Raw genomic sequence first — 12,728 nt, 5'->3', positions numbered from 1 at the left:
TAGTGATTGGCAGAGTCAGGTTCTGGTATAAACAAAATGGACCGATGCTGCCTTGTATCAACACTTCAGGTTAATGGCTACTTCCAGCAGGATAATGCACCATGTCCCAAAGCTCACATCATCTCAAACTGGTTTCTTAAACATGACAATGAGGTCACTGAACTCCAATGGCCTCCACAGTCACCAGATCTCAATCCATTAGAGCATCTTTGGGATGTGGTGGAACGGGAGATCCACATCATGGATGTGCCGCTGACAAATCTGCAGCAACCCGGTGATGCCATCATGACCATATGCACATTGTAGAAAGTTAGCCATGAAGAAAGAAGGCAGTTCTGAAGGCAAAAGGGGGTCCAACCCGGTACTAGCGCAGTGTACCTAATAAAGTGGCCAGTGAGTGTATATATAAATAACGGAAAATGTTTTTAAAAGTTAACCCTTTGACGACAATTGACATGCCAGGCACGTCATGGAAATTCATCCAGTTAACAACAATTGACGTGCGTTGCACAGCATGATGTTCAACAGTTTCAGTACGCGATCAAAAAGCGCTTTTTTTCGGTGTTGCTGTAATGCCTCGATATTAAGGCATTCAGCAACGGCAAGGGCCCTGTCTGATCCCTCCCTGAAGCGATGATGTGTAAATATAGTAAATTTGGTGCTGGCCGTCTGCTTTAAAAGAAGTTAGAAGGCGATCAGTTGAAACTCAGCGCCACCGAAAACCTATTCCATCGTAAGATGGTGTCACCCACTAAAAAATAAACAAGTTCCTGAGAACCATGTGCTTCCCTTGCAGGTTGAATACAAGTGCTGCATTTAACCATGCAAGTCAATGGAGCCCAGCTTACTAATCATAATGTGATTAAATAAATGAAAAATAAAAATGTAACATACTAATAATTCTTAAGTGATGTCACCATCAGGTTACCTGTCCTGCTTCCATGCAATTTAATTTGGATATTTTTAAAAATGTTGCGATGCTAAGTTTATGTATATATAAAAAAACAATACTATAACTGATATAAAGGGTTTTCTACAAAGGTTTATTTATTTACACTTTCCAAAGCTATGCATATACACATTCTCATTATGACAGCAGGTAAGATATTTAAAATTGCATATATCAGTTTCAAAAAATGTACAATACTGTATTCTTTTGATTCGTATTACACTCAAAGAGTAATCATTAACATAGAAAAAGGGACAGACAGTAGTGGCCAAAATGTCAAGGAATCTAAGACTTCTCCACACCTGGTCTTTATCTGGTAAAGGTATCTCTTGTCGTTGTTTCTCCATGGGTTGCCCACATAGTCATTAATGTTGTTGGGATATGATTTGAAATGAGCCTTAGTGGCCATGTCACAAATATGACCCCCCTTTTAAAAAACACCTGAGATTTTATTTTTTAGTTTTGAGATTTAAAAAGATATAAGAGCCACTTGTGAATTACCTGTAATTTTCCCTTCTGGCAGTAATTCTGTTTTTAATCAACAATTGTTTAAGTACGTATGAATACTGATTATGTCAGCTTTTCATCTTACACTAAAAGTAGAAGCTCTACTTGTCACATACAACCAACACCTTCAATGCCAGCGTACTCGAAATAATTACAAGTAATCAACTCAAATATCCCTTTCCTATCCGAAATCAGTGGCCATAATTGGCTTAGTGTTTTTTTTTTACACTGTTCTTACCAAGTAAACATTTGTTCTCCCAAACCTTAACAGGTTGGTTTAATAAAGGCTCAGGGGGACTGTCTGGCAAGTAGAAAGCAAAGTAAATCAGGCTGAGAATAATTCATATGTAGTGTACTCTTATCAAATATTCATAGAGCCGAGAAGATGAACTGGTAGCCAGGGTAGATAAAATTCATTATCTGCTTCCCACAGGATTCCCACAATTGTATTGTCTCACACCCGGCCATCGAGCTCTGTTTAACATGTTATGCTGGAAGAATCATTGCTTCAGTCCAAAAGACGTCACTGCTTGAGGATCTGTAATTTATAGATGGTATCTCCAGGGTTCCATCGAAACTCTCGGTAGATGTATATGGCTCACTGTTTCCATTTCCTGTAATGAAAGAAAATTGTTAAACATTTTATGGGATGTTTATTAAGTACCGTATTTGCTCGAGTATAAGACGACCCTGATTATAAGACGACCCCCCAAAATCTGAATATTAACTTAGGAAAAAAAGAAAAAGCCTGAATATAAGACGACCCTAAAGGAAAAAAGTTTTACCAGTAAATGTTAATTGATGTACACTATTTTTTTAAATAAAAGCTATGATTGAGAAAAATATTTTTTTTGTTTTTATTTCCTTGTATTTTCCAACCTGTCCCCCAGTTACACACATCTGCCCCCAGGCTTGCCACACCAATATGGCACTGTGGCCATGATATGCCTTTTAACCCTCTATATGCCACTGTGCCCCATGATATGCCTTTTGACCCCCTATGTGCCACTCTGCCTCCAGAAATGCCTTATACCCCTATATCCCATTCTGGCATTTAGGGGGTTAAAATGCATATTATGGGGCAGAGTGGCATATAGGGAGGTATAAGGCATTTCAGGAGGCGGAGTGCCTTATTAAATGCCCCCTTAACGCCACTCTGCCTCCTGAAATGCCTTATACCTCCCTATATGCCACTCTGCCCCATAATATGCCTTTTAACCCACTAAGTGCCAGAGTGGCATATAGGGGTATAAGGCATTCCAGAAATGCCCTATGCCCCCATTTAACACACACACACACTTACCGGTGCTTCCAATTTCCTGCTGTATTGCCGGGGCAGCGGGTTGACGTCTCCTTCCGCTGCAGCCGGAAGGAGGTGGAGTTGGCAGCGGGGGTTTGTCTGCGTCCGTCGCGGATACCTTCCCCGGCTGTCAGAGATCAGAGTTCCCCGCACCGGTGCCGCACTGATCTCTGACAGTCGGGGAAGGTATCCGCGACGGACGCAGACAACCCCCGCTGCTAGCCACACCTCCTTCCGGCTGCAGCGGACGTTGTCTACGTGCATCGCGTAGACGTCAGCCCGCTGCCCCGGCAATACAGCAGGATGCTCCGGTAAGTGTGTGTGTGTGTGGGGGGGAGACAGGAGGATCCAGGTCCCCTGCAGCGGTGCGGGGGATCTGGATCTTAGTCTCATAATCAGACCTCTATTTGAGGTCTGATTAGAAGACGACCCCGATTAGAAGACGAGGGGTATTTTTCAGAGCATTTGCTCTGAAAAAAACCTCGTCTTATAATCGAGCAAATACGGTATTTTATATAGCTAAAGGGACTATTTTCTTATAGGTATTTGCTTTGGGGATAACCCCTGAACAGTTAAAAAAAAAAATGTACATCATTTTAGCTTAACCCCTTAAGGGCCGGGGCTTTTTTACACCATGGGACCAGAGTAGTTTTTGTTTTATGTCTTTCTTCAACCATTATTTATTTTTTCAGGACAAGTATGGCTTTTTTTTTTTAAAAAAAAAACATTCATATATGTATGAAATTATTTTTTCATGAATAAAAATTAAATATTGGAATAAAAAAAAAAAAAACAGTTCTGCAGGTATATAAATTATACACAGCTAGCATTAAATGACTTTAATCTGAAGTTATGTTTTTTTATTTTATCTCCTACCTATCCTTAACCCTATCTAACAAATTCCCTACTTAAAACCCACCTGGCATACCGGGGTTAACACATTTTACATACTATGCTGGCCATTCTCTTTTTCCCTGATTTAATGATCATCACATTAATCCCCCTTAGCATATGTTCTACCAAAGAACTACTATAGTGACAGGTTACGTCATGTACTATAATCGTTTGTCAAAACACCAGCATGTGTTCCGTAAACTGGGAAAAGCCACAAATATCATTCATTGCGTACGTACCGCTGGATACAAAGGTAAAGTCGGATAAATTCCACTGTAGTTACCATACGGAGAAACTGGTTTATCTGCAGAGAAAGGAAATACATTTCATTACACTGGAGCCGACTTCTTAAAAGGCATAGAGTTTTATGAACTGTGAGAACGCCTATTAGATTTTAAGCACCCTCATTTTCAGTCTGTCGTTTTTTTCCGCTAGCTAACTGTCCCTCAAGTATTGATTTTAAAATCACTAAATGTTAAGACGAGCACAAAATAATTTGTCGACCTGCAAACTATTTTTTCTACGTGGTGTGTTGAAGTCAATGGGAATTAATCAACAGCTTGTGAGCACCCATTGAAGTCAAATAGAGATCAGCTTGTTAAACTTACCTTGTGTTCTCCGGTTTTCTGCTTGTTCATTTGCTTCAAGATTGTCCATTGAGAACGCTCTGTTTTCAACTATAATGGATGGGGGAGATTCTGAAAGTCTTTTCATTACACTTAGGCTGTCTGTTTCGTATTGATAACCCGCTCTCTTCATTTCCACAAGCTCGGGTATAATATAGAAGAAAATAAACACCCAGCCATTTGTTAATAAAGCAACTGCTAGAAGTGCATCATCCCAAACTTGCTTGTAGCCTAATTTTTCATTGCCGTAGAGGTACATCGTTATCCAGGTAACCCAGATGATAATAGAGGAAAATGCTGTTGCCACAATGTATTTGCCATGACGTTTCCACTGCAGGTAATGTCCACATAGAACCGGGCAAGGAATAAGCAGTGAAGCCAATATAAGGAACATCACATAGACCAATGCAGTCACAAAGTCTTGGTTGGTAATATTACAAGGGCTGCCAGGCAATTCTGCTGACCAAAGGCTGTGACGCACGTTTGTGATGAGAAGCCATTCCACATTGATTACAGCTTCTACCATGAATAGACCAATGGCCAGAAGAAACACCAAGCATCCTCCAGGACCACGGTTTTGCAACACCAGATAGTTAAGCCTTACAGAATGTGCCACCAAGCATGCAAAACACATGGCGAATAGCACCCCAAAAAGAAACCTACGGCATGCGCAGACGGCAGCATTCGGTGCAATAAGAAAGGCAAAAACCAAAGAGAAAATGCCAAGTACGCCAATTAGAAACATAAAGTTAATGGCTATGGAACCTTTGCGCTCATCTCGAGTAACAGAAGGCGCGAGAGCCAAGAATATCAGAGCTAATACGAGGGTGGTAAAAATTCCTAAGGCTGCTACAGTTTCTATTATGATCCCCCAAGCTGATTTCAAATCGCACAGGGCGTAGTACATTGATTTGACGTAGTGGCCACATCCATCTGGCAAAGCTGAGATGTTCTGCAAGTTCATAGATGATGTTGTGAGATTCTGAGCGAATGTATTTTCCATGTAGATCGCAGACCATAAGATCAACAGGTAGTATCTGCTAGCCATAGTCTGGTGGATTTCTGTAAGAAACAGATAATAGAAAATAACGACATTGATATTCATCATTGAAAGTGGACAACTTAAGCAAATCAAACCAATACTAATGTATTTTTTTCTTTATTGTATGATATTTTTGTAAAGAATGTTGCATTTCCCTAAGAGAAACAAATTCACTTATAGATATTCACTTTTGTTGTAACGTTGTAATTTTTTTAGACTTCATATGTAACAATAGCAGAATCTTCAAATATTAACTCGATAGTCTGATACAGAAATGTTATTCTTTTACTCTTATGGTGGCAACCATCTGATTTTGAGACTGGTCCTCACAGCTACTATAGCTTCTTAAAATCATATTGTTAAATAATTTATCTGCATTTACAAAGGAAGTTCGACTGATTGTATAGCACTGCAGAAAATGATCGAAATAATACCAACTGAGATATACTAGAGGGAGAAGCACCTGCTAGGATTCTTAGATGTAATCGAATCAGAGTTCGAAATGAAGAAGTCAGCTTCTTCATATGGGATCGTAAGAATGTAACTATTCACTCCGCAACAAGGACAAGAAAACATCCTTGCACATACCCTAGGAGGCAATAAGTGTGTGTGTGTAAAAATTATTAATTAAAAAAAAGATTAAATTAAAATTATTCTAGAGCCATCTCATCAGATACATCATAAAGTCCAAATTTATTTAAAATTGTATTTTTAATACAACAGTTTTTGGAAGAAAAAAAGATCTGTATTTAGTTACGCCGTGCATTATTGAGCTTGGAATTCCACTTGGTCTACTTATCCCCCATCCCCCAATATTGAACCTTTTATAACCTGAAAGTTCCAGAGCACCAAAAGCCTTTTTTTTTTCTTATTAGGAATTCCTTAGGAGTCCTAAAATATTTTCTATCAACAAATGCAATGAATTAATTAGCGGGGACAGGTTGTCTGGCCTTTTTACTGGGGGGGGGGGTTTAAGCTTGGCCATATTATAAAGGTTATCAGTGCCCCCTGCACTTTAACATTGTATATCTTACCACAATAGAGGTCTTGTAAACCCTGTAGTCCACTTGCAAAGAAGAGTCTGTCTAATTGATAAACTACAGCTGTTTTTTGCTTTGACTGATTATTATTTTATCTTTTATTACAAAGAGCCAAGCGCTTTTAGATTGTAAGCTCAATTGAGCAGGGCCATTCTTGGCTTGTGTTTCAAAAGGCAAAATTGTTATGCGATGCACTACTTATTATGTCCCTAGTAGTATATAACCCTATATAAATCAAGTTATATAGTCAATAACCGATTTAAAGCAGATCTTCTACCTACATTTAATTCTTTATACAATAAATAACACTATATAATGATTCTTACCAATTCCAATAAGCATTGTGTATATATATATATATATATTGTATTATCTGCATGATTATTCCTTCTGATTAAGTTATCTTTCCCGTATTGTTAGGAGGCTGATTTGTTGATTCATGATGGTTCAGGCAGCCTTTGTGAAGATTTAGGAAATTAAACACAAACATAAGTATAAGCTGTAAGGTTTCGATTAATGAAAGTAGATATGGTAAAAGCTGCAATGTGAGAAGAGATATATGGCACGGAGAGCCCTGGTTGTTAGACCCCACAACCTGAGGACCACTTTACCATACGTGGTGCCACCTCCTACAGACCCTACTCCAGTGCAAAAAATGTATTATATTTATTATTTCACTATGAGCCAAAATAATTTACAAAACTTAAATTGATAACTTCCAACCTTGTCGCTGCCCGGCCCAAAGTGCCTTTTATACTTATATTTATAATGGTTTAACTCTCCACAATGACCTGATCTGCACCTAAACGTTACCAAGATAACTGTTGAACCAACTAATACAAAACTGTATTTTTATATTTTTATTCAGCACGCAATATTAGAGATGCCTCTTACTCCAAACCACAATCTGCTCAAGGAGTCGGTCACTAACACACTATGTCAACAACAAGCCCCACTGCATTTTTAATACATTTTCTACTTCTAGATATATTGTTTGTTATATACTTGTACCACGTCAATGTACAGCTAATCAGAAGAAATTACTATTGGCTACCAGTACTGTTTTACAGAAAGTGCCATAAGTCTCAGTTTTGTAAACCACCCTAACTGCACTGTAATGCTGCGTAAGAGTTTCAAGTGTGTTTCAAGTGAAGGTGCCACAGTCAAACAAGCCATTTTAAGCTCCATCAATAAGAGAAAGCATGTGTGAACACATTTATTTCTAATACTCCTCCATATAACCAAATATCTAATATTATCCCATGACTTGTATGGCTGTGACATTGGAAAAGCAAAATTCTAATGGGTACAGATGGAGGTCCTTAGCTAAGTCACTGATTTTCAGGGCACCAGTGTTCAGGTTCCTTCATTTTATTTAAGGTATTACAGTGGCTATACTTGTATTAATCATGTTAAAGAAAGTCTTAATGGTAAGGTATGTCTATTTGCAGGTTATACAAAGTTCTCCAACAGAATACTCCTTTAAGGTGGAACATGTGGAATGGCAAACGATTTAAGTTAATTAGAAGAATGGGCGAGAGTGTGTCAGCTGCAGTTTAATGTTGATAAATGTAAAATAATGCACTTGGGATGTAAAAATGCCAGGGCAGAATATAGGGAACCCTGTTCTGTCAGTGACAACAGAAGAGAGGGACTTAGGAGTAATTATTTCTGATGACTTAAAGGTAAGCAGGCAATGATAAAAAGTGTTGTAGGGTGCCGGGTTGCATAGCAAGAGGCATTAGTAGCAGGAAGAGGGAGGTAGATCTGCCACTTAACAGATCTCTGGTCAGACCTCATCTAGAGTATTGTGTACAGTTCTGGAGACCCATCTCTAGAAGGATAGTGACACATTGGAGGGCTACCAAAATGGTAAGTGGTTTGTAAGATAAAAAGTATCAGAAAAGATTGAAGGATCTTAATATGTTCAGCTTGGAGAAAATAAGAGCGAGTGGAGATGTAACAAAAATATTTAAATGCTTTAAGGGATTTCACAAAGTACAGGAGGAGAATGTCAGAAAAATAGGTCATTGTCTAAAACGAGAAGGACAGAGGCTTAGATATATTCTAATTAAGTTTAACCTTGCTGATAGGGTGGTAGATAAATGGAACAGCCACCTGGCAGAAGTTGTATAGGGAATACAGTGAGGGAATTTAAACAAGCATGGGATAGGCATAAAGCTATCCTGAATCTAAGATAAGACTAAAACATTGTAGACTATGCTGGAACTCTACATTTAAAAAATGTAAAGCCACCCAACAAGTTATCCATGTTATATAAGTTATCAATGCATCAGTAACCAACATCATAAATCCAAGTGGAGGACAAGAAGACCCTAAACTAAAAGATGTTCTAAGCCAGAGTTGTCCCCCTTTCATTACTATTATTGACTTCTTCATAAAAGTACTTACCAAAAGTATATTGGATTTCCACTTGAAATTGGTAGTAAATGAGCACATCAAACTAGCAATCCTGAATGCTTTGTCCTTGTCCGTTTGACGGCTTCAAAAATAAACTGCACTTCTTCTAGCATAAGCCACATTGAGGAGCTGTCGATGACTGCATTGTTCTGCTCATGAGCGGCCAGGTTAAATTGGGTGGCCCATGCTACAAAGGCTTCCTATTGGCTGACGTAACTTCAAGTGACCCATCGGGAATTCCCAACTTTTTTTTTTGTGTGTTCTGCATAAACAATCCAAGCTCAAAATAAGGAGGGACTTTTCCCAAAGAAAAAAACTAAATAGCCCAATGAAAAGATAAAAACTATTTTAGCCTTTTAAATATTATATATATTATATATATATATATAATGGTTAAATTTGTATAACATAAGGGTTGTTTCAAACACCTTTGTTCGGCACACTATGAAATGAGTTGTGGCACAAGGTGGTGGGGTGCTATGCAAATGTGGGGTGCATTGTCCATAGGTCTGCCTTAATTATATGTATGTATATGTATATATATATATATATATATAGTTCTGGCAGAATGCATATGCAAAATTGTAAACTTTCAACTAACATTGGTATTTAATGAACATTTGCTTTAAAGATGTTGCTTAGGTGCAACATTTCGCCTTTATACCGTTATAAACTGCCATTTTTTAAAGTGACTAAGGACATTTGGGCAAATTAATCATGAAAGACTCTGATTCCTTAATTCAGACACAAGCGTTTCTCTGTATGACCTTATTCCACCCCATGTAAAATGCCCTGACTTAATATTTAATCTCCGAATCCAGTGACTATTATGAGTTATGATAATTCCGTTGCCAGCGGAAATACTAATAGTTGTATTCCAGGAGAAGCGGTATAATATCTGCAGTGAGAAGATACCGGTTTCTCCGCATTTCATACATACATACATTTACTGATTCTGTTACCATAGGGGAAAGTGAAATTATTTAACAGAATATTTTAAAATGATAGTAGCATTAACACACACTAGAACATATTAGTACAGACGCTGCTCTTCAAAGCTTACAATCTATTTCATAAGATCGTTTAAAGGTAAAGAAATGCAGAATTATCAATTCATATACAAGGTTTTGACATAAGGGACCTTTGTCCCAAAAACACAAACTTCTACCTAAAAGAAAAGATGACAAGTTTCTAACATCATTAAAATGTTTTCACATTCACACTTTCCTTTGTCTAACCCGACACCAGATTGATCAGTTTGCGAACTGGTTCCAACGCTAATTACCTTGTTCTTTTCAAAATCTATTAGGCAAAGAGAAATTGTTATTGAGAGCCTTCTATCCAAACTGAAACTCTCTATAGTATCTACCACCTGAGCTGTGCTTTGAAAGAATGGGGCAATTACTTTTTAATTAGTCTAATAGTCCCATGTATGCCATGTACAGCCGAAGGCCTTCACAGGATGCACAATGCTGAAGAAGGTAAACATGACTTGGAGTTTCTGGTGAAACTGGCCAAAAATTTACATTTCAAAAGAGAACTGATCAAACAGATGATCATTCTAGAATCTCCTGGTATACTGGATTAAATCTTTTTACACAGATGCAGAATAATGGCAGAAAAGGACCAATTTTCCAACTAGGCTGTTCCTTTTTAGCTTCCATTTGCAACGTAATTTGGTCAACTAAGGTGGATACTCATCTATTGGGTTTGTTCTCCTTTACGTTCAGGGTCCTACTTGGCACTTTGGGAGTGAAAAATATAATAAGATTTAGAATAAGATAAAATATATTTTCCTTGGGGCCACTTTTCTGCCAACAGGGCCACGGGTTCACATAGCATCTGATTGGATAATCAAGCCATTGAAGAGAACCTTATAATTCAATAACCTATATTATAAAAAGGGGCTTTCTCACGTGAGTGATACTACTACTAGTTGGTTACACACTGAACATTGGTTATTATTATCCTTTATTTATATAGCGCCAACAGTTTACGCAGCGCTTAATACAATACATAAATTCAAGGGATATGACAAGACAAGAATTGACAGACTAAGACAAACCGATACATTTGGTGGAGAGAGCCCTGCTCGCAAGCTTACAATCTAGAGGGAAATGGGGTGACAAACATAAGGCATAGAGAAAGGGTGAGAGGTATTGTGGGGGTTGTATCGATGACAAGGAAGTTCTAGCAGCTAAGATGGTATGCTTCTCCGAAGAAGTGGGTTTTTAGATGTTTCTTGAAAGTTGGGAGGGAGGGAGAATGCTGAAGGTTCCTTGGGAGTAGATTCCAGAGGTATGGGGCAGCTCGAGTGAAATCTTGTAGACGGGAAAAGGAAGAGGTGATGAGTGAGGAGGAGAGCCTTAGCCCATGGGAGGAACGTAGGGATCGAGTAGGAGAGTATTTGCTAATGAGGTCAGAAATGTACGGAGGAGCAGTATTATGGATGGCCTTATATGTCAGTACCAGGATCTTAAATTTAATTCTAAAGGTAATTGGGAGCCAGTGGAGGGTTTCACAGAGGGGGGAAGCAGAAGAGGAGCGACGTGCAAGGAAGATGAGCCTAGCGGCGGCATTTAGGATAGACTGTAGAGGAGAGAGTCGAGACAGTGGAGTGCCAACCAGAAGAGTGTTGCAGTAGTCAAGACGGGAAATGATAAGGGAATGAACCAGGGTTTTTGTGGATTCTTGGGTGAGGAATGGGCGGATACGAGAGATGTTTTTTAGGTGCAAGCGGCAGGATATGGCGAGGGACTGAATGTGAGGGATGAAGGAGAGGTTTGAGTCAAGGATGACCCCAAGGCATCGGGCCTGGTTAGTAAGAGAGATAGTCGTGTTGTTAATGGTGATAGAGAATTCAGGTAGTGGAGTGGAGATGGAGGGAGGGAAGATAATGAGTTCAGTTTTAGAAAGATTAAGTTTCAGGTAGTGTTGTGACATCCATGAAGAAATAGCAGACAAGCAGTTGGTAATACGGGACAGGAGAGATGGAGAGAGATCAGGAGAAGACAGGTAGATTTGGGTATCATCTGCATATAGGTGATACTGGAGGCCAAATGAGTTGATTAGTTTGCCAAGAGAGGAAGTATAAAGAGAGAACAGCAGAGGGCCAAGGACTGAACCTTGGGGGACACCAACCGAAAGTGGAAGGGGTGATGATGTCTTGCCAGAGAAGTTGACAGAGAAGGAACGGTTAGACAGATATGAGGAGATCCAGGAGAGAGCTGTATCTCGAATGCCTATAGAAGCAAGTGAGTCTAGAAGAAGGTGGTGATCAACAGTATCGAAAGCAGCAGAGAGATCCAGTAGAATTAGAATAGAGTAGTGACCTTTTGCTTTGGCAGAGAGCAAGTCATTGGAGACTTTTGTTAGAGCTGTTTCAGTAGAGTGAAGGGGTTTGAAACCAGACTGTAGAGGGTCAAGGAGGGAATTAGAGGAGAGGAAGTTAATGAGGCGGTTGTACACAATCCGTTCAAGCAGCTTAGAGGTAAAAGGAAGCAGAGAGATAGGGCGGTAGTTAGTCAAACAGACGGGATCTGAGGAAGGATTCTTCAGAATTGGTGTGATTAGCGCATGCTTGAAGGCAGATGGTACAGTTCCAGATGATAGAGAAAGATTAAATAGGTGGGTAAGTGATGGACCAAGGGATGGATATAGAGACTTTGTGAGGTGAGAAGGGATGGGGTCCAGGGGACAGGTTGTTGGGTGAGAGGAAGAAAGAAGAGTGGCTATCTCTTCTTCGTTTGTAGGGGAAAAGGCAGTTAGTATAGTAGGAGTGGAGAGAGTGGTGTTGAGTGGTGTAGGAGGAGTTGTAAGGAAGAGAGGTCTTTTCTAATAGTCTCGATCTTCTCTTTGAAGTGGGTAGCAAGATCTTGGGCAGTGAGAGAGGTTTGTGGTGTGGGTGTGGAGGGACAGAGAAGGGAGTTGAAAGTAGAAAAAAGGTGTC

General features: G+C 39.3%; 1 protein-coding gene across 1 annotated transcript; it reads right to left on the bottom strand.

The window, feature by feature from the left end:
* Positions 1–2,001: 2,001 nt before the first annotated feature.
* Positions 2,002–6,700, bottom strand: LOC149286303 (G protein-coupled receptor family C group 5 member C-like). The gene is made up of 4 exons (XM_089494221.1): positions 6,685–6,700; positions 4,259–5,338; positions 3,890–3,954; positions 2,002–2,070 (listed from the first exon to the last, which is right to left on the bottom strand). Exons 1-4 carry the CDS (start codon positions 6,698–6,700, stop codon positions 2,002–2,004), a joined length of 1,230 nt encoding a protein of 409 aa, XP_089350347.1.
* Positions 6,701–12,728: the final 6,028 nt, after the last annotated feature.

The sequence above is a fragment of the Sceloporus occidentalis genome, unplaced genomic scaffold, assembly GCF_023333645.1.
Source record: "Sceloporus occidentalis isolate IW3139 unplaced genomic scaffold, rSceOcc1.0.p SCAF_70, whole genome shotgun sequence".
Lineage (NCBI taxonomy): Eukaryota > Metazoa > Chordata > Lepidosauria > Squamata > Phrynosomatidae > Sceloporus > Sceloporus occidentalis.
The sequence above is the reverse complement of the archived record's forward strand: the minus strand, read 5'-3'. Positions and strand labels throughout refer to the sequence as shown.

Bases quoted from the DNA above. Each gene is read 5' to 3' on its own strand.
- LOC149286303 (XM_089494221.1), bottom strand. The intron at 3,955-4,258 runs GTAAGTTTAACA...CTTTCTCTGCAG, and splicing joins AGAAAACCGGAGAACACAAG to ATAAACCAGTTTCTCCGTAT. The intron at 2,071-3,889 runs GTACGTACGCAA...CTTTCATTACAG, and splicing joins CTTTACCTTTGTATCCAGCG to GAAATGGAAACAGTGAGCCA.